The sequence below is a fragment of the Rhinolophus hipposideros genome (genome assembly GCF_964194185.1).
Source record: "Rhinolophus hipposideros genome assembly, chromosome: 14".
NCBI classification, from domain to species: domain Eukaryota; kingdom Metazoa; phylum Chordata; class Mammalia; order Chiroptera; family Rhinolophidae; genus Rhinolophus; species Rhinolophus hipposideros.
The window spans coordinates 63,562,468-63,588,047 of NC_138060.1; the positions used below are offsets into that span (position 1 = coordinate 63,562,468).

At 48.6% G+C, this 25,580-nt stretch overlaps 1 protein-coding gene across 7 annotated transcripts in view; it reads right to left on the bottom strand.

Annotated features, from left to right (window-relative positions):
• Window positions 1–25,580, bottom strand: part of ITPR1 (inositol 1,4,5-trisphosphate receptor type 1) — a 295,575-nt gene that overhangs the window by 92,188 nt on the left and 177,807 nt on the right. For 4 of the 7 annotated variants that reach the window (XM_081071376.1, XM_081071373.1, XM_081071372.1 and 1 more), the window contains 5 exons: window positions 22,316–22,348; window positions 14,359–14,394; window positions 13,145–13,192; window positions 8,102–8,234; window positions 5,938–6,128 (listed from right to left, as the gene is read on the bottom strand). In XM_081071376.1, coding sequence (XP_080927502.1) covers window positions 5,938–6,128; window positions 8,102–8,234; window positions 13,145–13,192; window positions 14,359–14,394; window positions 22,316–22,348 — 441 coding nt within the window. The remainder of the gene's footprint in view (window positions 1–5,937; window positions 6,129–8,101; window positions 8,235–13,144; window positions 13,193–14,358; window positions 14,395–22,315; window positions 22,349–25,580) is intronic. The other 3 variants (XM_081071377.1, XM_081071375.1, XM_081071374.1) reach the window with 1 other exon arrangement.

The window sequence follows — 25,580 nt, forward strand, 5'->3', positions numbered from 1 at the left end:
GGCTCAATGGTGTCACCGATTCCTGGGAAGCCCCGGGGCAGTGGGACCATCTCCTTGTCCCCAGAAGCAGAGGGTCACCGTCGTGTCTGAGCTGCTCTGAGGTCGGAGGAGTTTTAGAGGCAATATCCATCCTCAGATGTTACTGTCGTCAGAGAAGCCAGGGCAGAGACCAAAGATGCTAGAAGACTTGGGGCCACCGTTCCAGGAGTCCACTGTGCCAGGCCAGGAAGTAGTCTGTATTTGGCTTTCAGGCACTTCAAGGCTTTAGGTGATGATGTGACAGATTCCAAGTTTTCTGAATACGGGAGCAAACACTATGAGAAGGTGCCTGGCAAGACTGTACGTCTTATTTCCGGATTCCCATACGCTGAACCCTCTAAGGTCTGGCACTAAAGTTCAGAATTTCTGAAGGGCAATGATTTCCAGTGACCTCCTCCTCGAGGACAGGGCTGAAGTTTCACCCACCATCCAAAGGGGAAGGACATGAACTGACACTTCCGCAAAGATGGGGTTGAACTTCCAGGGAAAACCAAGCTCCTTCACTGCAGAGACAATGGTGTCTCCCTTTTTTGCAGCTGTAGCACCCAACTTGGGGGCTTGACTGACCCATGATAGGTGCCCAACCAATTACAATGGTGACATGGGGGAGCCAGTCCCCAAAGGTGGCCCCCACAATTCCCTCTTACAACAAAAGGTAGAGCTTTTCTTCCCTCCCTCTGAAGCCGGGCTGGCCTCATGACTGGCTTTGACCAACAGAATGTGGCAGAAGTGTCGTGCTAGGAATTCCAAGCCCAGGACTTGAAAGGATGAGAAGTGGCTACTTCCTGCTTCTTGAAATACTACTTCTTGGATTGCAGCCACCATGCTTGAAGAAGCTCAAAGCACAGGGACAGGCCACCTGGGGGAGAACCAAGGTGCCAGCCCCAGCTCAGCTCTCAACTGAGGGCCAGCTCCTCTAGTCAGAGCCATACAAGTGGCCACCGTGGCCATTCCAGCCCAACCCAGCCCCAGACAAGATCAGTGGAGCAGAACAGCACAGCTGAGCCCACACCACAGAAACATGACAGGTATCAGAAGAGCCATTTCGTTAAGCCGTAAGGCCTGAGATGGTTAGTTCCTCAGCGATAAGACAACTAAAATGGGGCAAGGGAGGAGGGGTCAAGAGGCACAGGATTTTTCTCCTGGGCTCTGCGTTGCTCTGGAGCCCTCAGTGTGTCCTCACCCTCACTGAGCTCTGTTTCCTCGTCGCTGTGACAGGGACAACCTGTGCCCTGCATACCTCACAGCACAACAGGGACACTCAGATGACACAGCCTGAGTGAAAGGACGTTGTACACAGTCATCCAAGACACTTGTCTTCTCTACTGCGCTCGGCAGCCGGGAACCCACTTACCCCTCTGTCTTTGGAGATGACAGGAGTTACTGGGTAAGAAGGAGAAAGCCATCTTCCTTTACGGGGTACCAGCCGCGTTCCTCAGATCTTTACCATCATTCTGAATAAAGAAGCCATGACGGGCAACAGGCAAGGAGAAGTTTGGGGAGCCAAATTGTCTCGGGTCAAATCTTGACTTTGCTACTCATTGGTTGTGTGACTTGGCGTAAGTTCCTGAACTAGTGGGCGTTTTAGTTCCCTCATGCATAGAAAGGGCTGATCATGGCACGGCCTTCACAGGGAGGTTGTGGGGATTCAGGGAGACGATGCCTGAAAAGCACTTACGTATAGTTCCTGGCCCAAGAAACACTTTGTAAATGTTGGTTGTTATCATTATCATGGTTTTTACTTTAATTTTTAAATGATCACACAGTAAAACTGACTTTTTTGGTGTACAGTTCTACAAATTTTCACATATGTATAGATTTGTGTGGCCACCACCAAAAGGAGGACACACGACAGTGTCATCACCCCAAAACTCCTTTGTGCTATTCCTTTAGCGTCCAATTCTCCCCTCACCCCTACCTGACCAACACTGACCCCCGTCTCTGCCGTCTTTTCCTTTTGAGCAGGTCATGAAAATAGAGCCGTACAGTGTGTCACCTTTTGAGACTGGCTTCTTTCACTCCGCATCCTGCCTTTGAGATGTGCCCAGACCGTGGCATTTATGAAGAGTCCTCCCTTTTTCTTGCTGAATAGTATTCTGTTGTGTGGATGGACCGTCATTTGTTCAATCACCAGGTTTTACAAAATGATTTTCATAGACCAGGGAAGACTTCAGAAATGGAACCAGCCAGCCATCGCTATTGGCTTCTAAGAATTCCCGGGAAAACATCTAATAATTGCTACTAAGTCCTGACTCAAAGTTGCAAGGACCCAGGAGTCCCCATGTAGGTCTCACACTCACTAGACACAGGAACAGAAACCCAGGGCTAACTTCCCTCATCCCACACAAAATGGGGCTGGAAGGCAGGTCTCATTCCCCCATCGTTCTCTGTGAGAAACAAGTGCCAAACCTGGGGGGGCGGGAGCAGGGGGGGCGGTGCTGCCGGGGAATCCCGCCTGACCAAAGAGCAACTTCCCTTCCTAAGACTGTAGCACGTCCTCACTCTGAACAGGAAGTGATAACGGGTGGTGAGTTCCAGCTGGAACCCACCCCACCTTTAATGGATTACAGCACGTCGGCAATCATTAATGGCCACAGCTTCAGTTTTAGCCCAACTCTAACTTCTCAGCTGGTCACGGACTACTTTGAACCGGCTTCTCTCAAGCAAGATGAAACTGAATCACTCCCCCCAGGGGAGTCAGGTTCTGTGTCCTTAACTGGCCTCAGACAACCCGAGTTCCACATAATTTTCCCCAGAAAGAGAAGTTCAAGGCCAAGGGGATCTCACGCATCAACTCGAGGCTAGCATGCATTTTCCTGGAACCACAGGTCTCTAATGAGGTGGTAGGTTAGGGTTAGATTCTCCCCTCCAGGATCACAGAAGGGGCGGAGGGGAGAGGGAGGCTGGGAGGGAAGGAGGGAGGAAGCGTGCACGCCCTCAGTGCTGTGTCCTCTGTCCTGGCAGGGCACACAGGCCACCACACCCAGACGCACCCACTTGCGAGCACACTGCTTCCCTCGGGAGAAAGCAGCTCGCCTCCCGGACAGCCTGAACTACTGGAGCTCAACCATGGCATTTCATCTGGAGTCTGAGCGTATGAGTAAGAAATGTGTGAAAACATGAAACTAATATTCATAATTACTTTACAAGATAAAGAACTTGAAGGAAAAACAGATTCCGTGTGCCTTGCCATCGCCATCAGGGTACACTGAAAAACACGGCAGCTCGCCAGCCAGCCTCAGCCTCAGCGCTCAGCCTGCTCCACGCTTCATTACTCCTGAATTAACGGTGTCTTCAGACGTCGTCATCCAGACGCTTTACAGCCCTGACAGCCAACTGGGACGTCCAACCTCAGCTCCCGCAGCCAGTCAGGTGCCACCCCCAACATTCACTAGCTATCAAGGATCGAGTCACCGGCCTGGAGCAGGGGGTGCTGCAGTCTCCACTCATGAGACCCTGTGCCTCACCCCCGTAGCCCCCCTGGGTTCAGGATCTCTTCCTCTTCCCATTTTTTTTTCACTGAGGTATAGCTTAGGTGCAGTAAAGCACACCTATTTCAACTGCATGGCTCACTGAGCTTGAAAAACACACACAGGCAACCACCACCTAGACATTCTACTGTGCCCCAAAAGGCTCCCCTGTGTCCCTCCCAGCAAGCATCCTCTCCCAGCGACGACCAGCTTGATCACAGATTCATTTTGAGTTCAGGCTTTCAGCAGCTCGCCCCTGAATGACTGCTAATTAGCTTCCTCATTATCGGCCTGTCTCCTTCTGGGCACTGCTTTCCTCAGTTTATCTGCCCTACATGCCAGATTTAGAGTCCTTAAGTGACAGCTCCAAGGTCCCTTGGAGGGCTGGCCTGCTGCTGTGCAAAGCCTGGCCCTTTCCACCCTCCCCCACCCGCTGTCCCCGTTTCACGAGCATACCTGTGGTGCTGGGCCTCTGGGCCTCGTCGCCACGGCCCAGCCCCGTGCCCAGCCCGCCATTCAGACCCATGGCTCTCCTTCAAAGCCCACCTCATCCAAAGCCTGTCAGCTGCTCCTTGCACAGGCATTGCTACTAAGGGTCCGCGTGCGACAGCCCCTGCCTCTGGGAAGGCCCTCCACATGCCTCTCGAGATACCGCTTCCTGTGTGCGTGCAAAGGCACCCGGCATCCTCGCTAGGTTTTCAATCTTTAAGTTTCTGGGATTTCTCAAATTAGCAAAGCTTTAAGAAAAATTGGGGAGGGAAGGGAATGACTTAGGGTTTCCAACTTCTTATTTGGCCAATTGAGGAAAAAACAAACCAGAACTGTCACCCACTATCAACACCATTTCGTAAAAGATGTTGGAGCTAAAAAAAGAAAAATGAAAAATGGAGAGGCTACAATCTCGGAATAAAATGGTCACAGTCCTTCAAACGGATTATCTGGCCAAGGAAAAACTCGCCACATTGCCCTCATTTTTCACCTTTGGCCATGCCTGGAGAAAATTCTCACAGACTGTCTGGCTCCAGCACCTGGAAACCACTGCACTGCCCTTCCCGAGTTGAAAACCACGTAGAGAGGAAGCACTCAATAAACGCTGAGGTCACTGCTGTAGTTACTGGAATCACGTGGTTCAGAGACAAAGAGCGTTGCGACCCGCTTCCATCTCCGCACAGGCACTGGACACCTTGGACACAGCAGTGAGGGGACGACAGGCCTGCAGGACCCATCCCCACTCGCGTCAGACTCACGTGTGACAAATTCAAACGCCAGTCCCAACGCGCTACAACTCAGGAGCCCATGTGACGACCCAGACATGCAGTGGACCCTGCCATGGGCACGAGTCTCGACCTCGTGCTTGCATTAACGATGGACTCGACAGGTATGTGTCGAGGTTACTGGGCATTGAGGGTGAGGAGACGGGGCCACCAGAGATGCAGACAGTTGTGCCGATCGTGCAAGGCGTAGGGCGCCCGGCTGGAAGAGCGAGTGGGGGCTGAAATCAGCCTGTGCTCCCCTTGCCCAGCCAGGTGCCCTGGCCTGGGGCGCACCTGCCCACAGCGAGAAACACCCTTTCCTAATTGGCACAAAGAACCAAAGCTTCATCAGTCCGGACTCTGGATTTAAATTCAAGACCAAGAACATGGTGTCAAGTGAAATATATATCTAAGGGTGAATTGTAGGTATGTGAGGGATGTCACGAAAGCTGTTATCCAAATATGTATATAGCTAAGTAAACCCCTATTCAGAGAGCCTAGGAAGACGAATGCATGAAGAAGGGAGTATTAAAAATATCTAAAGGAATCATTTTAATTGCCATTTCTACATGAAAATTATGTATATGTTATGGAAATTCATTAAAATTGCTTCTTTAAGCACTAAGTACTATTCTAGTATTTATTGTTTCAAAGTATATACCATGCCCAGCTAACAAAAAATCATCTACTCATCTTTGACTAACCTAGCCTGGCTTTTCCGTATTAGTTCATATTGGTTTGGTTTTCTTGAACTGTTCAGACAAAAGGCAGAGAAATTATGGTATAGCTGCAGGGTCTAATGATATAAAAATTAAACCTGACCAGCACACACAGTAGAAACTCCTTTCTGGTCATCTTGTGGTGGGATTGTCCATGATTGTGGATGAAAACTGTAAATGTACTTCATCAATCATTCACTGAATAAACCTTTATGGAGTACCTACTATGCCCCAGGTCCCGGGCCAATTTTCTTTGCCCATCCTCCGCATTTCATCAATTTGCAATCGTGACTCATGTTTTGGAACCAAGTCTGAATTAGGACTTGACTGACCATAGCAAGGGTTCGACAGAATTCACTTTTCAAAACAACAGAATCTGATGCTCTAAGAATGAGCTGTTACTCGGACACGAGTCTCGGCACCACCAGGGCACCGGCAGCCACGCCCCCTTCCTACCTGGATGGTGGTGTTGCCTCCTTCCAGAAGGGCGATGGCCAGCAGAATGCTCTCGTGGAACACTCGGTCACTGGACGCGTTCATTATGAGGTCGATGACGAGATTGGAGGCTCCCTCCTTGTCGAGGTGGCACTGAACCTCAGCCAGGCTCATCTCCCCCCTGCTCATGGCGCTGGACCCGGAACCGGCCCCTGGGAAGATGGAATATTGTCCTTAGGAACCACAGCCATTGCAGCTGACATTTACTGTGTATCACTGTGTACCGACACTTTAGGCACGAATGCTTTGAGGTCATTATCTCTTTTAACTTTCTGAACTACGCCACGTGGAAGGTACTGATCATTAGCACAGAGATGAAGTCACTCGTCCAGGAGTCCCAGCGTGTCAGTAGCAGAGATGGTATATGAATGCCGGCTGGTGAGATGAAGAACAGTACTTTTCCAGTGTGCAACCGCAAGCATCAAGCCAAGACGGTCCCTTACGTTAACATACAGTGACTCGGGGCAGACTTATTAAGAACTGCTTTAAGAGAGAAGCCAAACTTAAACACTTCTCTGAACACTCCTAAGAAAGCACAGGCTGTAAGGATCACTTCAGCTCTCTTTCAAACAAATCCGTCCTAGCCCCAAACTCACCCTTCCACATAACGTAGCTGTTCGTTCGTTCGTTCATTCGTCCATCCATTCATTCATTCAACAGATATTTAAGTGCTGGGCATAGAGCCACAGCTGGGGGTGAGGGGTGGGGAGTGAGCAGAACAGACGGAGTTCCATCCTCAGTGGCCTTCAGATGACATGAATAGCCTTAAGAAGAGGGGGCTCTGCCCCCAGAGGGATGGACAGTGAGTGTGGACAGTGCCTGTGTGAGAACTTGCATTGTTACTGCCAAGAACTGAACCCTCAACGTACATGGGAAAACGGGCCCATCAACTTCCGAAAATGGAAAACCACCTCTGTCCTTCCCTGCAGAGATCAGCTCGAACGCCACCTCCTCCCTGCTGTGTCTTGACCGTCTGAGCCCTTAGGTGTACAGTGCAAGATGGCATGCACATCGTTCTGCAGCTCCTTAAAGCAGAATCTGCCTCGGATGCATTTCCAACTGTCCTCCCCCACCCCCACCACGATGCTTCTCCAGGGCCACACATATTTCTTGAATGACCTCACTACAGAAAGCAAAGAGGAATCGGTCTGAGATGTTGTGTGAACAAACTGTGCTTGAGAATCACTTTGGAACTTTCGGAGGAGACGCTGAGGTCCTGTTCTGGGGACGGCTTGGAACTGCAGCTTTGCACGCTCTGTGAACTGAGCAGACACTTCAAGTGTTCATCTGCTGAGAAACCCAAGATCCCTCCCCGGAGGCCGCTGGGATCGATCTATTCAGCACTGGCATTTCTGTGCTGCCGACAGAGCCCACCAAGCCTCACCGTAGGACAAGAAACCAGGCGACTCACATTTGTGCTTCGAGTACTCAGCTCCCCACCCCCTTAAAACCAAAACCAACACCCACAGCATCTCTGCCATTTCTACCTATAATTGTGCTTACGATGTTCTGGAACCCTTTAAGGATTTGCTTCTAAGATTTCCATATAGGGACTTTTTTTGGACAAAGCCCCATGAGAGTTTGGGGAAGCCCCGACATTGGAATGAGATACATTGGGTTCAAACTATAGACCCCTCACGAACAAGATTCCATTTCCTGTGAAACTGGGGTCATGACACATCATGGGTAACGTGAAGGAGAAAATGAGACAAGGCGTGCAAAAGGCTGAGGAGAGCCCTTGGTCCTTGATAAATATACAAGACCTGGTAGCTTCACTGTCCTCACTGCCAACATCACGGTCACCTGATGGGACAACGTGAGTCTTAATGACCACAAGAAGACATGTAATAAAGCCAAGTTCCTTGAGTCACTCAGAAGTCACCCAGAGGGCACTGCATGGGAAAGAGGGGCAGCAGGCGTAGCCAGTATCTAACTGCAGAGACATGTTTTGAGACAGACCAATGTTTTGATGGCAGACCAATGACAAAACAGGTTGCGCAAAAACACACTTGCGCCACAAATGCATCTGTTCGAGTTTCGAACTGCTGAGCAGACAGACACACGCAGCTCTCCTGGGGGCACACTGGTTCACACGTGCAGCTGCTTAGCACACCACACAGCCTACCTCCTCCCCCAGGCTTGCTGGGTCCTCCTGGAGACAGCGGGCCATTGCCAAAGCTGGTGAGGCTCTCTCTTCTTCCTGAAGGTCTGATGTTTCCATAGTAACGGTTGACCAAAATTTGCCTGAGCGCCTCACCCTTAATTCAAACAGGATATTGAAATCAGGTTTTGAATTTAATGCATAACTGAGTGACTAATATTCAATATGCACAGGGGTACTCAGTTATAATTGGCTCAGTTTCACTCAGTGTAAAAAACAAATTATTAATAAAAGCATCTGGAAACTCTAAAGTTAACTTCTTTAATATTTTCTCAGAAAACCCGGATCATAAAAAAAGCAGCAATCTAGGATATTAAATATTTGAAGCACTCTCTCACACAGTGATAAAAGTAGAACATTAATTTTGAAGGGCAACTAACAATAACAAAAACAAACAAAAAAGTACCTTGGGGGTAAGCCAATAAAAATTGGGCAAATTGAAAATTTTACAGGTCACCTTCCACAGAGCAATATAAAAATGTTACTGAAGCACAGGGTTGAGTCCCAAGATCCTATGAAAATATTAAGATATCTGAATAAGAGAGTATGATGAAATAAGTTGAACGTAAGCCTTTCTTATAGAAATAGTGGGCCAAGTGAAGAAAAATTATGCTACAGAAAATAAATTAGTGGCCGATATCAGATATGGCAATCAAAAAAGAAGCATCATGGAAGATTTAACACTTGAAACAATTTGCTTTGAAACAATAGGGGAGGTGGGGAATAAGAAAGGGTATAAACGAAACAAGAGGGGGCACGAGTTGATAGTTTCGAAGCTGAGTTACAAATGAGGGTTCTCAAAACTCTTCTGACATCTTTTGTGGAGATTTGAACAGTTCCATAACAAAAAGTTTAAAAAATATAGATAGCAAAGGAATTCTGGACAGGGGCTGTATCACTCTTTCCCACATCTCCAACTGAAAAACATAAAACTTTGTTCTCCAATCCTGGGGCCTGGGCAAAGCAGCGCAAAGCAGCAGGATATCCTCAGCTCTATTTCACTTGCAGTTATGCTGCGGGACTCCAGACCAGCTCCCAATCTGGAAGTTTCTACAAGCCAAAGGCTGTATGGATTTCCCCGACTCCTTCCCAGGGACAAAGCCGTAAGGCATGGAGTTGCTCTGGTACATCATGGAGAGAGGCAAGTGAGAAACGTCTAGCAGAGAGGAGAAGTGTCAAAATCTTGCAGATTTCTAAAATGGAGACTCGGGAGTCCTTCGAAGAGACCTGCAACTGTAATATGAGTCAGTAGAATTTAAGGTGATTCGTTAATAAGCTCTGAGAATAGGTCTGGGGACTTCAAGCAAAGTGTTTGCGCAACAAGATGGGAGGGAGCGGGGCCCTGAGGGGGGTGGGGAGGCCAAGGGCCCCTGCCAGGTCTTGTTTTAATCCATGCTGCTGGACAAAGACTCCGGGGACAAACTGGGACGGGGGACAAACGAGAAGGAAGGGGGGGCTGATTTTTAAATGAAAGTTCAGGGAATTAAAAAAGAAAAATCTCCCTTTTCCTCTCTTCATTCCCCCCACAATTATGCCTCTTATTGTCATTCTGCAAAGGAGGGGGTTTCTACCGGCTCAGGATACTCATTTCTGACCGCAAGCAACTGCAGATTCAAAGTTCTGAGAGTGCTTCCAACAGGGAAGCGATTTGTGGTGTTTTCAAGTACTTTTTGAATAAACTGCCTTTAGTACAATATTCCTTCATGGCTTAGAAAACCACGTTTTAGGAAAATGAGAAAGTTTTGCTGCTGCTCAAGTCATCAGCACCTTTACAAACCCATCAGCACTCCCCCAAGCTGTCACCGAGAGCACGGTGATTTGAAAGGATGACTTCACAAGAGAAACACTTCAAAGGCGTTTTCAAGAAAGCCCACTAAGAAAGAAAAAGGGGAAAGAAAAGGTCACCCCTATGTTGACCTTGAAGGTAATAGGAGATTAAATGCGATTTCCCCTTTTCACCTAGGGATGCTTCTAGCTGATGGTCTTTCAATAAGACGCAGACTTTGAGCCCCCAAGAGGGAGGGTTGGCAGCAAACCATCCTAATGCTCTGATCCCCTTTGATCCGGGACATTGTTTGCAAGATGCCTGGCTGGGGTGAGACACGGAAGCTGCAGTCTCAGAAGACGGACCATGGAGCCATCACGGCAAGAAGAGGGGAGGTCACAGGGTGGAATGGCCAGGTGACTACGACCCGCCCCCCCCCTTTCAGGGAAGCCCCCACCAGAGCCCTGGCACTACAGTTCCAAAGGCCGGAGCCACTTGGTTAGACTTTCTGCTCCGTGTGGTTTTCAGGGTCACTGGCAGGACCCTGGACATTTTGCAATTGAGGAAGCAGGAGGTAAAGAAAGGGACATGTGCCATCCAGGAACACGTGGACACCAGGAACAGGAACTTGTGCAGCCAGGATGCCAAACCCAAGTTACAAAGGGATCTCACATCACCATTTTGCCTCTCATTCCCCAGAAAACCCCTAGCAGTTACCATAGCAATGGATGCAGCCAATGGTACATTTTTTCCCCATAAGAGATTATGAAATGTGCTCACGGAAAACACACACACACACACACACACACACACACACGCCACCCCACAAACTTTTATTTTTCCCCCCTCTTAATTATAAGGTTTTGGCACATATTCGCCTCACTTTCCACACACCAAAAATTTTAAACTGCAAGAAAAAAAAACAATAAAGAAAAGAAAATCAGGGAGCATGTGGGATTTTTTTTTAAAGAGATTTCTGAGAATTTTAGGTAAAAGGGGGCAGAAAAAGAAAATGGATCAGCATTACTAAAAGTTATACAAATCCCTAGCGTGAAAACTCATATTCAAGCACAATTGTTTTTCTGAGCCAATGGATTAATTTAGGAAAAATTAAAATCTGAAGAGAAAATCCTCCCTAACCATCTTGATATAAATTACTCAGCAGCACCTTGCTATTTCCGGGGTGCCAGGCTGAAAAGCCTGACTGCAGAGAAGGAAAAGTGGCTTCCCAAATGACATCACTTCTTCAGCTGTAACATTTGGCCACGCAACCCTTACGAAAAAAATAATACTCGTTTTTTCCAGCAGTTTACACCTACAGTGTGCAAGCAAACATCAGATGCTTGCCTCTGATAAGAAATTCCACACACGTTATTTATTACCTAAGACTGAGAAAAGGCAGAGAGTTTCATTTACAGCATGTGTCATTTTACAACACTGCCATCGAGTCACGAAACCAGGTTCCTGCCTGGCAGCTCTGTTCAAAGGAGAGTTTCGTTTCTATCAATGAGACTGGTGGCTAAAGAAGTGTGTGGGGAACACAGCCGAGGGCTGAATCAGGCACCAAGGAGTTAATATTGCCCGCAAACAAAGGTGAGAAAAAGTGACCTTTAGGTTTCCCAGGTTCTAGCCACTGAAAAATCCTGCGCTTGGGGAAAGATCAGGAAAGATAACCCCCGTCTCAGGAGCAGTGAGCTTTTCACACCTTCTGAGCCTTTCACGCCTTTGTCAGCACTAAGACAGGGCCTCAGTTTAAAAATACCATCCTTTTCAGCAAACCACTGAAGCGTCCCCATTGCGAGGTGACTACCCGACAGACAGTGGTTAAGGTTCCTCACTGTGGTCCTGCTTCAGCTCTATTATCATCCCCACTTTACAGCAGAGGAAACAGGGGGCACAGGGAGGCGAAACGCCTTGCCCGGAGCCACACAGGTAGGGCCTCACAAAGGGAGACTCGACCCTGTCTGTAATCACATGTCTCAGGCAGGGTTCAGTACCGCGTCTCCTGGGGGCTGGGGCGTGAGGCACCAGTGCTTCTGGCACCTAGGACAGGCGAGGATGGGAAATGCATGAAGGCCCTGTGCCCGTGGTCGCAGCTGCTGGACACGTAGGATGGTCGAGGGGAAGGGCTAAATGCCAACCTCTTGGGAGTCACTCTTTGGTCATCGCCTGAGAAATCACAATTTGTCAGACAACGAACAGGGTTTGGGACGTGGTGGCATGGGACAGGGTCTGGCCGTTGGAGCAGAACCACTGGCTACCCGTTTATCCCAGGCATGAATCCTCCGGGACACGGACAATTCCAATGACTACTCATTTCCTAACGCCATGACGCTGGGGAGGGCACCTAACCTTCCGGAGACTGTTTCCTCATTTGTGAAATGGGGACGAAGGCCGTGTCGCTGGGTCAACATCAGCAGTAAAATCGGTGCGTTAACATATGGAGAAGTCTGAGCATAGTAGTCGGCACAATACAGCTGCTCAGAAACCCAGGACATCGGGTTACCTTCCAAACACAGGTAACGTGCAATCAGCGCCAGTCAGCGTGCTGACGACAAGCACAGCTTCCTAGAAAACAGCCTCAGCGACACACAGCGCCTTAAGGAAGTATCTGCCTTTGGCCTGGGGATTCCCTCCCAGGAACCTATCCAGAGGGAGACACACCGGCTCGTTTCCTGCCTAAGGACAAAATCACATTAACCACTTGTTAATCTGTGGAACTTTCGGCAGCTGATGACTTTCAGAGACTTTCAAAGAAAATGCTCAGATGTCACAGCGCATGATGAAAGCTGTACGCTGAGAAGGACCCGATGACAATGATGGTGCGTGTGTGCTGACACGCATCCTCACGTGTCAGAAAGTGGGCAGAAGGAAACAGTAAGTCGCTTTCAGGGATAGGTGCTGTAACTAGGAAACTTCCTGTCATTTATGCTTTATTACAAATTATCCAGAGCGATCACCAGTTACTCACAGAGAAAATAATTTTAAGGCTTCGCCTAAATAGAAAGCCAGACAGAAGACAGGACCTGTGAGCCTGACCCGGGCCCTGTCTGGAGACTGGCTGGGTGTTGTGCTTACAGCAGGTGGCTAACAGGTGGAATTGTGGGTCCGTTTGATTTATACAAGTGGCTGTGACTGGTCCTGAGCCAATGAATGCTTAGCCGTATCAACAACAACAAAAGTGGTCTTTAGTCACAGTGTGTGGCTGAGCCAGCACCCAGCACCCAGAACTACGTACGTACCCTTTTATGGTCTTCCAGTTGCCTCAGGGGTGGACTCGCCTCCTGCTCCTGTCAAGCACGCAGAAATTCCATTTTGAGTGCACACTAGGGACACTGCCACCACCAGCATCCGTCACAGACACACAACGGGCGCTCGCAGACAGCCGGGACCCACACGAAGGGGACGGGACGCCTTCTGCTCTGCCTCAGCTAAACGTCAATGCCCCATCACTGCACACGGTTTGACAGGCAGCCCGTCCCCCAACCCTTGGGCACTGCTGAAAACAAGCGGGCATGTGACTTTGGTCAACATTATTTTTTTTGCCAAGATTATGAAAAGGAAGTCCTATATTATGTATTTTTACAGGAACCCCAAGGGGTTATAATGCAACACTCAACGGGGCAGGTCCTTCTGGCTCAGACAAGCAGGCCCGCACAGCACACGTGTGAGAACGTCACTGGGACACCACTGAGCACACACAGTCATGGGACGCCGGCTGTCCCCAGCAGCAGTGTGGCATGCTAATCAAAGCCGCCAACGATGAAGGGCCCTGGTCGGTGTCGCTACGGAGCTGCCCGCCCACCGCAGCTCTGCCAGTTGGTTATCTGTTTGGTCCTTAAGGTTCCCAGACTCTTCCAAGGGCCGTGCACCTCCTTCTGGCTTCCAGCCCTGCGATCTGAGATCAGCCTCTGAGAACCAGTTTGGATCCTTGACAAGATGCCTCCCCAAAAAGCTTCTCTATGGCTTGAGATGCCTCAATTAATTCTAGCCCCTCATTTAGTAAGTGTAGCTACTGACAGAGGACAGACCCCACTGTGAAAACACAACTCTACGGGCAGCTTTCACCAAAACTGTACCTTCATCCTGAGAACCTCACATTCATGTGATCTTGGCACCGGACCCAGAGTCTAGTTCATATGGCAACAGAAAGGGCTTGGCATTCCGGAATTTCTCAACAGAACCCCTCAAGACCGAGAGGACAGCTCCGGGTGAGGCCTGCAGAGAGCCACCCCTCACCTGCGGGGCCTTGGGTTCAGCTCTAGCTGCTCAGAGGGTTTGCTGCTGCCCCCAGAGCCCCCTCAATGACAGCAACAATCAGTTTCCAGCCCGGCCAGAGACCTCCCTCCCCTCCTCCCACCGGGACAGGCACGTCTCCACGACAACTCAGACACTTAGGACAAGTGAGGAGCACCCATATTTGCTGGCATTGCAAATATCGGTGAGCAGCACACACCTCTGTGGAGTTCTCAGGGTCCGGCGCTTGTGGCAGCTGGTTGGGAGTAAAACGAGGCAGGTTAGTTATGGCACATGCATCCTGCAGGCCACAAAGACGTCCGGACACCAACATTCAAGGGCGGGACAAAGAAGACAGGTCAAAGACAAGCTGACCTGGTTGTCCCACCTGTGAAGGGGCTTCAGCAGCTGAGGGGCGAGACATTCTCTGTTAAATGGGACTGAAGGTACTGGTGCTGGGAGAGACAGCTGGCCTGACACGGGGAGACGTGCCAAGTCAGGGGACAAATGAAACCGACTACCATGACCAAGGAGGAAATCTGTCTTTTACAAAAGATGCCCAGGGAAGAGCCACCACACGTCTGTGTTTTATTCATCCAGAGAGAGGAAAAGCAAGATACCGCACCCCAACAGAGGCTCGGAGAGAGAGAAGGGGGTGGGTGATGGCAAGAGGGGCCCTGGGGGCAGTCTGAGCGGAGAACACCCTGCACCACCACCCTCGAGACAAGCATCATCCTGGGCTCCCCTTTTCAGGCACCCTGTGCCTGCCTCAGCTTGAGACCCGAGGCTCTGGACTCCTCCCCTGGGAAGGGAAAGGGTCATCCCCCCTGTGCCTTTCCCTCAGGAGCGCCCTGGACTGGGTGCCCTGGCCCCACTCCTACCAGACAATGAGCACATCCCCTCCTCCACCTTCCTCGATTTCATTATTTCCAACCCATGTACCATGTTTCCCTGAAAATAAGAGTGGGTCTTAGATTAACTTTTGCCCAAAAGATGCATTAGGGCTTACATTCTGGGGATATCATCTTGAAAAATCATGCTAGGGCTTATTTTTTGGTTAGAGCTTATTTTTGGGGAAACACGGTATGACAAATGAAGATGCCCCCAAAGGTAATTGTGAGGGTGCGTGTGGCGGCTCAGAGAAGGCGTGGCTGGAGAAATGTCCTCAGCTCCAGGTGGAGACAGTGCCACGACTCTGTCCCCCAGAGGGCACGTGCTCGGAGCAGGGAGCTGACGTCAGATGTAACCACCAGGCCCCACCCGCGCCGCCGGGACCCAAGTCACGCACCAGGCGCGGCTGGCTGGTCCAAGGTGCAGTCTGGGGCCCAGAATGAGGGCAAGGCTCACGCTGCAACTCAGTGACCTTGGCCTCCTTCCCGGGCTCCAGCGCCGCCGCGCAGCCCGAGGCGAGTGTGCGGTGTAGTGAGGCAGGTGCTGTCTCAGCCCAGCCCACCGCCGCCCCATGGTGGTCTGATCCCCAAGATGGAAAAAATGCTCTTCATCTAAGGCTTACTATGTAGCTGAATGACTTTTTTTTTTTTTTTTATTTCCCCACAGGTGAAATGAAGTCAAGATACAGGGGATCTTGTTAAGCACGCAGGTTGAGCTAGTTCACCAAGGACGACGAGGCATGTGGAGGTCTGCTCACTCGGTTCTGGACAGAAGACCTTTCAGACGGAGCACAACCCACTAGCCTTTCTGGAGAGTTTAGCTTCCTGTGGGAGTGGGGGGCACGAAGTGGGAGGAAGGACAGGAGTACAGCAAGGAAAATAAAACCGGGGAGACAATATAAATAATATGCTGGTCCAAGGATGTACTTCAACTCCATCCTCACATTCTGTACGCTCTGGGCTCAAGAATGAAAACTGTGCAAACATTTGTGCTATCTGCCTTTAGTGCAAAAATGACACACAAGAAAAGGCAGAGTTAAAGCAACTGCCGATGCATTTTAGAGCAGTGAGCGATATCGACGGATGGAAAGAAGTATTATCTTCTATTTGCATTGGCCACATGCCTACCAACACATCCTTCATACTGAGCTGATGAGGACAAAAGAATTGCAGGTACAGATTTATGGTAGGAACCCACAGTCCCTTGCCAATCAAAACAAAAGCTGAAGGAAATGAAGAAGATGGAATTGGAACTGGTGTCTGTCTCTCTCTCTCTCTCTTTTTTTAATTCTCTAGTATGAGATCTCTTTGTCCAAAGAAGCGTCTTGAATTCTTTCAGAATGTCATAGGAAATAGAGCTATTTTTCAATCACTCAGAGACGAGTGGTTTCTCATGTTTTATGATTGTAATGACACACTATGGTCTCCCCTAAACTGCTGGCAGGCTTGTTTATAAAGTCCTTCAACTTTTAAAACAAAAATTAAATTTATTTTCTCCCTTCTTTGAGGATTGCGTGAAGCCTTTTGAAACAACAGACGAATAGCTTCAGGAATCACTATTTAAACAGAAGGACCATGTTTGAATGCTCTCCTCTCACAGGAACGGCTGGAAGCCCAAGCGCACCGACGGGGGTCGTGTAAGCAGGGCTCACGCAGGCACTGGCTGTGTGTGCGCCCCTGAGCTGGTCACCAGCTCCAGGCTGCCCCCTATCAGCAGCTCAGGAGACCACGGGAAACGGTCTATGGGGCTCCTTGCAGCTAAACCGCTAGTAATGCTGGGTATATTGCAGGAATCCTCATTTCATAATATCTAACAGGCACGTTCTCTAAACGACACAGCCCACGAGGACGTGACATGAAAAAGGCCACAACAGATCTGGCATATAATTTGCTGAAAACACCCAACAGCCTTTACTAGCACTTCCTCCTATGAGGATTTCTGCTATACTTCCTTGAGGATAAGGTTATTTTATGGCAGTAAGTCGCAATTTTGAAATATATAAGCATACTAACAAACAATACCGGGGGTGCCAAAAAATGTGTACGAGTGGACTCTTCGGTCAGCGTTGCTCAAGCAGTGGTTCGTCGTAATCAGAAGTTTCCGGACGCTGATGGCAGCCTCTTCGAGCATCTCTTGTAATTGCAGAAGTCAAACGTGACTTGTACTCATCTTTTGTTATCGGCATACATTGAGTATTACAATTTTAATAGTTTTCCTTTCTTAAAATGTGTATACATGTTTTTGGCACCCTCCGTATACATTCAAATGAGATTAATACCTATATAAATACAGTATGTAATACCCAAAGCAAAAGACAATGTTTCTAAATGAATTTTCTCACCACATGGTTATTAGAGAAGTTAATTTTTTCCATGAAAGTCATCCTCAATGGCTACACAGTAAGGGAGAATGTTTTGAGAAAACAGGCAAGTCTGAACCTCGTAAGTCTTGCCTTCTCCCTCCTTCGTCCCAGGATCAGGTGTTGACACGTCCAGTGAAGGCGAAGCCTCCGAAACCAACGGGTGACTGGCGATCGCCTGACCTTGCCTGGTTTTGAACTTGGAAACCAACTACTGCCCCCTACTGCCTCTTCATAGGTCTCCTTTGATCTTAAGTCTTCCCAGTGCTTTTACACGAGAGCAGCAAAATGAAACTTAACAGAAAAAAGATTTCAAATGACTGGCTTTGAAACAGAAACTCATAAAGAATCTCAAGTCCCTGAATCCCAACGGTCTTTCCTAGATGAGGCCACCAGTCATGACTGTGGTGCTTGAATAGTAACTAGATATGTGCATAGAAGACACTGACACACTCCCTTTCAATACCTAACGCTCTTAACATTTTATCAAGAGAGGGAATTCTACTGTAATGAAGAAAATGATCTTTTGTCATTCTTAAACGAAAAGAAGCCTGCAGACTTCTTAGGGTTACTATTTCTGGGGTATGACAACAGCACCCACTGCCATCCATCCATCCACCCATGTACCCACTCGCTCCATGTGTGCCTATTACAGGTAGCACAGAGCACAGGTAGGTAACCTCCCTTTGTTTTCTACTGCCGTCAGCATGAGCCCCTCTACCACACCTGGGCTTGACAATTTTCCTTTGAAATAAGATGTCTCCTACCATGGACCACCCAGCAGAAGCTGAACGCGGTTCAAGAAATGTATCTGTCCTGTAGATCAAGTTATCAGCACATCCAAGGGAGTTTATAATCTCTCATCCCCCTGAATTAGTCTTTAGTTCCCCCCTCACCCACTCATAACCTCAGAGGAAACAAACAAACAAACCAGCAAACAGTGAACGGGCTTGCAAGTATGTTTGCTGGGCCGAGCCTTTGAAAACCCACATTAAGAGAACAGAAACCCTTGAAAGAAAACTGAACTAAAATAGAACTTATCAAGCATTTTACCAGAACATTAGATCATCACATCTGCTGCCACAATGCCCCTTGCTAATGGCATCTGTTTGTAGAAACAAAATAAGAAGTAAAAATTATTTACTTTCACCTCTATTTTATAGAACAAGTCCATCAGAACTCAGCAGTGAAATTCATTTTTTTAAAAAAAAGCATTCTGACTTGACTAAATTATACAACTTCAGTCATTTTTGAATAATCTCAGGGGGGAGGGCGGAAGAGAGAGGGGGGGGGACCAGAAAGAGAGGGAGACCTCCCCAGATTCCGCACTAGCTCCTGGGTCCCCGTGCTGAGCCTGCCCGTCTGCTCTGCGGTCGACAGTGTCTAACAGTAAACAGCCCCAGTGCATTTATTGGCAATTACTGCTGAAGGTCACACACCAGCAGCAGGCCTAAATTCCAGGAAAAAAAGACGCCCTTATGTAACTACCGCCTGAATGCTGGCAGGTGCCCAACCCAGCAGTTTGCAGCAAAAAGTAGGACACCACCGCCTGGGGCTGCACGTCATGTGAACGCCCCCTGAAGGTGAAATTTAATAATTCTGTGCTTCTCTCCTCGTTTTCTCCCCCCTTAGTTTTACAAAGGCACCCTTTGCTTGCAGAAGCAGCTCGTGGTGGGAGCTGACAACTCAGGAGGAGCGGGCTGCAGCTGCCCTCAACACGTGGCAACGTCAGCCGTGCTTTCTTGCGGCCACGCAGGAGGCTGAGGACGCTGGCTGACACCGGTGGCTCTGGCCATTTCATGGTTCCAGGTGACAGTGATTAGATGGGGATCATGTCGCAAACGTGTGCAATGCCACCTGCCCACTGAGCCACCGCACAGACGACCTAACACACCGTTCTTTCCCGACACACACAGGAAAACAGGTGCCGCCCGCTCCGCCCGCCGGCCTGAGCTGTGCCTGCTTCCTCCAAGCCAGCCCTCTGGTCAGCGCAGCACCTCACCGGTTAGAAACGTGGCCCTGTGGCCACCTGTGGGGCTACGCACTGACCTCCCTGCTTAGGCAGAAGTTCCCCAAATTACAAGTCCCCATGACCCTGTGTACCACCTTTCTACACCTCTCAGGGTTGATGGCTGTCATTTAGCATTTCTTTGTACCCTGTCCGTCGCCCCCTAAACTCCAGAAAGGCAGATACTGTATTTGGGGCACCAGTCTACCCTGATCCCTTGGCCCCGTGTATGGAATGTAACAGACACTCAGATATGACTCATATAAATGCATGTCTTCAGTATCATTCGGTGTCTGTGTAAAGCCAGGAACGTGGGGAGATGAGGGAACTTTCTCGGGTGATGGAACTGTTCCTTATCTCGATCTGTGTGATACATATGTAACCATCCATCAAGCTACAAGTTCAGAACGAGCAGGGACACTAATGCAAGTTTCCTTCCTCCTCCCCTCACCTGTACCCCTCCCCAGCCCCTCAAGGAGAAGGCAAAATCAGGGGTAAGGACGGAGACCCTGCCTCTATTTGAAAGGAGGGAGGGATGGAAGGAGGGAGGAAGGAAAGCCTGCTTTTCCTGGTTTCAAGTGAGATTTCTTCTAGAAGACAGCTGGGAAGGCCCCATACCACGCACTTTTCTTGAGGGGACTCTGTGACCCAGCTCTCATTTCCCGCGGACTGCTCAGAGCAGGGAGGGAGACTCAGCAGGCGCCATGCATTTTTCCAAGTCGTTCACTGCACACGACTTCTCTTGAGATGCCCAACTGGCCTTTATCACCAAAGGGCAGTGGCTCCTGCCCAATCGGGATGACAGGGTCGCCAGGTGTGCCTTCCACGGTCTCCTAGCATGAGCAGAATCTGAATCATTGGTCTGGAATTTCAGCGTGAGGCCTATCCTGGACCCCGGGCCAGCGGGAACTCTCATTAAGCTTCTGCAGAGCTCCAGCTGTAGGCTGCAGGTCTCCACCAGCACTCACCGCCACTAGGCTTGGTGGGGGAGAAACCGCAGGAGCTGTGGGAGCTTCCAGAACAGCCGTGGATGAGAAAGGCCAATCAGGCTTCTCTGCTTAGGGCCAGATCCAACGGCCTGGGGCCTGGGGACAGAGTGCCAGTGTTCCAGGGCTCCCACGGTTGCCAGCGGTAACAACGGAGGAGAGATCCACAGTTGCTTCCTCAGGGAATTTTCAAAGAATCCAAGTAGCTGCCAGAACATTCTTCTTTTATAAACAGACAGTATTCTATTTCCTAGGGTATAATTATAAACACACCTGCTCCAACTGTGGAATCTTTCCATAGAAGAGCAGTAAACCCCCAGCCAGGAGACCTGAGCTCTACCTCGAGCAAGCAAACACATCAACTGATTACTCTGGTGTAAAACAGTGTATTCACAACACTGCAAGCTCTGGTTAGGGAAGGTTCTCCTTTTCTGACTTCACTTGTGCTCCAGCAAATGGAAACTCAACCTCCATATTCCAGAGGAAAAATTTAAATCAGCGAGACATTTACAACTCTAGGTGGAAACAAAGAGGATCGAAGGTTGCAAATTCAGCATTAGATGTGTTTCTGCCACACAAATAACCCAGAAGAGGGAAAACTAGACAGGAAAAGGCAAAAAGCACTACAGCTAAAGCGCTTGATGAAGCCACTACACAAACTTTTGTTTTTCTCCCCTTCTATTCGTCCCAGAGGGCGTGGGTCCCTCATTTCCCACATCTGCTCATGTTTGATTAATACAAGGAAAAGTCTACAGATAAAACAGCCACCATGTAGCTGTGTGAGCTAAGACTGGTCACTTAACCTCTCTGAGCTCCATTCCCAAGGGAACTGGACCAAATTCATAACCGCTCATGCTGCATTCAGCTTTAAGTCTGGGATACAAACTCCCCTCGGGTATATCTGAACCGTCCCTTAATATTTCTGAAATGATGCTGACAGATTGTCGAGTAGACAACATATTCTATTTAGTGGCTCTATCCCACTCAAAGTAAGATATTGGTTGACCCAACACAAGAAGGAACTGATATCTAAAGCAGTAGACCCAAAAGTGATTTTATAAAGGTCCAATAACATTTCCTTCCAGTGTACTCGATCTGCCAAGCAATTAAACTCCCGCAATTACATGCATTGATTCCCCACATTGATCTTTTCTAGTACCATATACCAAGCATGTATCACGTCCTAAAAATATGGCAAGAAACCTTGAAAAATATTCACAAAACAGAAAATACTCAAGAGGCCCCCAAACCCCAAACAAAATGACCACTCATCCATTGGTCTCCAGGCTGATTCCGGTAAGTGAAACTAATTTCATACATCAGTGGGGACACCCTCAGGTGACATTTCAGTTTCTTGATCTCTAGGTAATTTTCCTAGAAGAGAAGCAAGCCACGGCTATCAGACATTCGTAACCCACTGCAAGCCTGCACCTGGGACGTCTCAACGAGCACGTGGAATCTGCACTCGGACAAAACTGAATGTGACCCCTCCCTCACCTGTAATACTTTCCAACATGTAGACCAAGAGAGCAGTGGTTTCTTCAAACACTTTCACGCTGTACCAATGCAGCTATTTCATTTTGCACGTGATGCGTTCCACAGACACATAGAAGCTCTTTACGACAGCAGCACTGAGTTGCAGGCAGGTTAATGAACGTCAACCACAAATTCAGTTGAGATTCTAGACAGTGAGTGACTGACATCATATCTCAGTTTAGAAAATCTTTATCTAGACGCAGATGGGATCTCCAAGGACAAATGGCAAACAAAGTCATGGGAACAGCTAAGAGCAGACACGGAGAATGCACATTCCCAGAAGGCACAGCACACAGGTACGAGACACTGCAGAGACCAGGGGACACAGCACAGTGGGCACTGAAAAGTGTCATGGAAACATCACCATGGGACATTTAAAAAACAAGAAAATTAGGACCTCAGCATTATCCAATTCATCAATGGCAATTTGCTGGAAAAGAAAAAAAGGAGAGAGAAAAAGAAGAAAATGTTAGGAAAGGAAACACAACTGAGCTGAGCGTCAGATTGCTGTCCGTGTGTCACCACTGACTCGGCCAGGCGGAAGCCTGGTAGGCGGTGACCGTCCTACGATGTGTGGGCGTTTTGGATGCCACGGCGCCTCAGTGACGCCTGCTCTGAAACGTGCTGCTCGGGGACCCCCAGCAGGTGGCTGCCACACTGCTCCCACGCAGGCATCCGCCTTGCAGGTCACTTGACCAAGAGCCCCGACCACTGCACACAGCTGGGAGCAAGGCACAGTCCCCAGTGGAGAACCGTGATCTCTCGGAAGAGGACGGGAAGGGGCAGGGAAAGGCTAGCAGCGGATCAGCTCAGCACAGGACACCATTCTCTGTTTAGGCTCATGTCACCATTCAGTGGGGGCTGGCGTCTAGACTACAGTTGGGCCCAAGTGTTATAGAATCACTTTCAACTTGAGCAAGTAGTAAGACGAGTATGTCCTGAGTTCAAAAGCTTCAAGCCCTGCTACTGTTGATGATTAAAAAAAAATTCTTCCTGAAGACGATCAGTGCCAACTTGAATGAGATTAGTAACAAGTAAACCATTTATTCGCATCGAGTTCAAGAAAAAGGACAAATAAGACCATTAATCACAATGATGCTTGTTTAAGGATAGATGGCTGGTCGTCTGTTGACTTTCACTGTGCTTCGTTAATATTTAGTCCATTTTGCAAATTTAAGTTGCTATGAGAAACCCTGGTACCTGGAAATGCTAACACGTACTTTATTCACAGAGAGAAAACAAGCATTGGTGATTAACAGGGGACTGGCAATTTGAAATGGAAACCCTGACATTGCTTGAGCTCAAAAACTCGCTAGCAGCAAAATAGCTACCACTGTTCAGAGGGGAGCGTGCATTTTAAATAAATTCTGAGATATCCTCTTACATTAATTCCTGGCCTCTGAGTTTATTTCCAAAACTCTCTGACTAATAACTGAAGTCAACAGCAGCTTAATATTAATAAAAACCCACAGCAGGCTCCAGAGTAGCCAGCACATAAAATAACTATGTTCCCTTCCAGCAGAGTCCAGGGACTTGAAGATTTTCTATGAGTTACAGAGAAATTCAGATTCCATTTGAGATGGTTAGCTGTGGAAGTTTTTTTTTTTTTGTTTTAAAAACATGGACATGGTTTAATCTGATTAAAAGCCGAGTTTAGTAGGCATTGTACACACAAAGTGGTTGTAAAGTCTTGATAAAATGTTAAAGTTTACTAATGTTGAATTCAGAAGACAGATACTATAGGAACCCTATAGAAATGTATTTCATTGTTATTTGGGGGATCATTTTTAATATTTCCTTATTTTATATGGACCGCTCTCTGAGAAGAATATGTACTGCCGGTCCTCTGCATCGTAGAGACATGACAGCTAAAGAAGACTTTGTTAATCCCAAGTGATGATGGTTCAATTCTTGTGACAATCTTTTCCACCAGCCCCTACCTTGCCATCATAGGCGATGGTTCCAGGACAAGTACTTCTCAGGGCAGTGGCCCAAGACAAGTGGACTGACTACTGACTACTCACTCATCTGACTCTTTCCTACTGGTCCTGACCCAAACCACAGGTTTTGAGGGGCCCTGGGACAACCACCATCTATAAAGCCACCTGGCCTCAACTGGAGACTGTTTTCAATTGGGTGAGAAATCAGAACTATGCCAAAGACCAGATGTTTACGTTCTGCTACACTCAGTGCTCTGGGCCACTGTCCCCTGTCATTCACATAATCATGTAACATAATCGCAACTTAAATGTTAAATTTGTGGTGGACCTCAAAACATTCAAATGGTGTCCACCTATTCACTGGTGAGGCAGAGGGGAACAGCTCGGACTCTGGAATCAAACTGTCTCTCTGGGTTGGAATTCCTGGCTCATTATTAGCTGTGTGACCCCAGGCAAGTTTCTGAACCTCTCTGAGCCTGTGTCTGCCCCGACCCCACACTTGTGTAAAATAGTAACTAGTGATATCTGTCTCTAAGGCTGACCTGATGTGCTTGGCATATAACGAGACGTCAATAAATGTTATCATTGTTATTTAAGATATACTGAGGACACTGGTGGGCATCTATGGCATTTACAAAGTGTAAGCCAGTCCTACAGTGATTCTGTTATGCTTTTAGTCTGTTTGGTAATATGTATGGCTGGCAGTTCTCACTGCCCCCCCCCCTTTTTTTCCCCAAACAAGCAGACCCATACAAGCACACCAACGTTTTTGAACAGGGATAATAAAGAGTGATTTCAACTTTCTTTTCATCTATGACCTTGACTAAATCCTAAATGTTGAATAAAAAAGTAGGGATGAGTAAAGGGACCTACGTCTCATCATTTTTAAGGATGAAAGCTCAGAAAAAAGTGACAAGGCTCCACGGCCCCAGCCATGGTGGGCACCACCGGGGAAGGCCGGCGAGGACCCTGCGGTGGGTGCGGGAATCTCGGGTGGCAGCCTCGATCCTGCCCCACACTTTGCACGTGACCTTGTGAAGTCACTTCAGCTCTCGGCCACGGCCTCCTAGTGTGCAGAGGGAGGCTGGCAAGGCACGGCCAGAGCCCAGCAGACCGGACTCTGTGACCACAAACGAGACTCAGGAGGCGGCGAGAGCGCCCCGGGCACCCCAGGAAGGTGTTAGTCATGGCACAAGTTCCAGCTAAGAAGCAACTAATAGGAAAACCGGGCCAATAAGGTGGAAACAGCTTCAACACTCGCCCTTGTGTCCTCAGCACCCAGTGCAAAGACTTCATTTATTCTATCGACTACAGCCTGAGCAAGGGCAGCTCTGTGGCCCTGGGTCCTGCCCGCCCTGGAAAGCGACGGCCTGCTCTGAATGTCATGTTTCTTTAGTCAAACAGGGGTAGCCAGGAAACTGGCAAAGGCATTTTCAAAAAGCCTAGTGAAACAAGCCAAAGTTAATGCCCACGACCAGAGCGGGAGAAACAAAGGGTTTAGGGCTCCCCCCCATCGCCCTCTTTTAAAGTTCAGTGAATATGAAGGGAAGTGGCATTTTGCAGCAGTCACACAGAGCACAGGGCCACAGGTGTGTGCTGTTAGCACCGGAGGGGCATGGGCTTCTAGAATGTCTTGGAGGCATGGCAGTTCCCGTACGTGACTATAGCATATTCTCCTTTCTGAAGGGGATGACAGCCCCGACCAGACTGGAAAGAGATGTC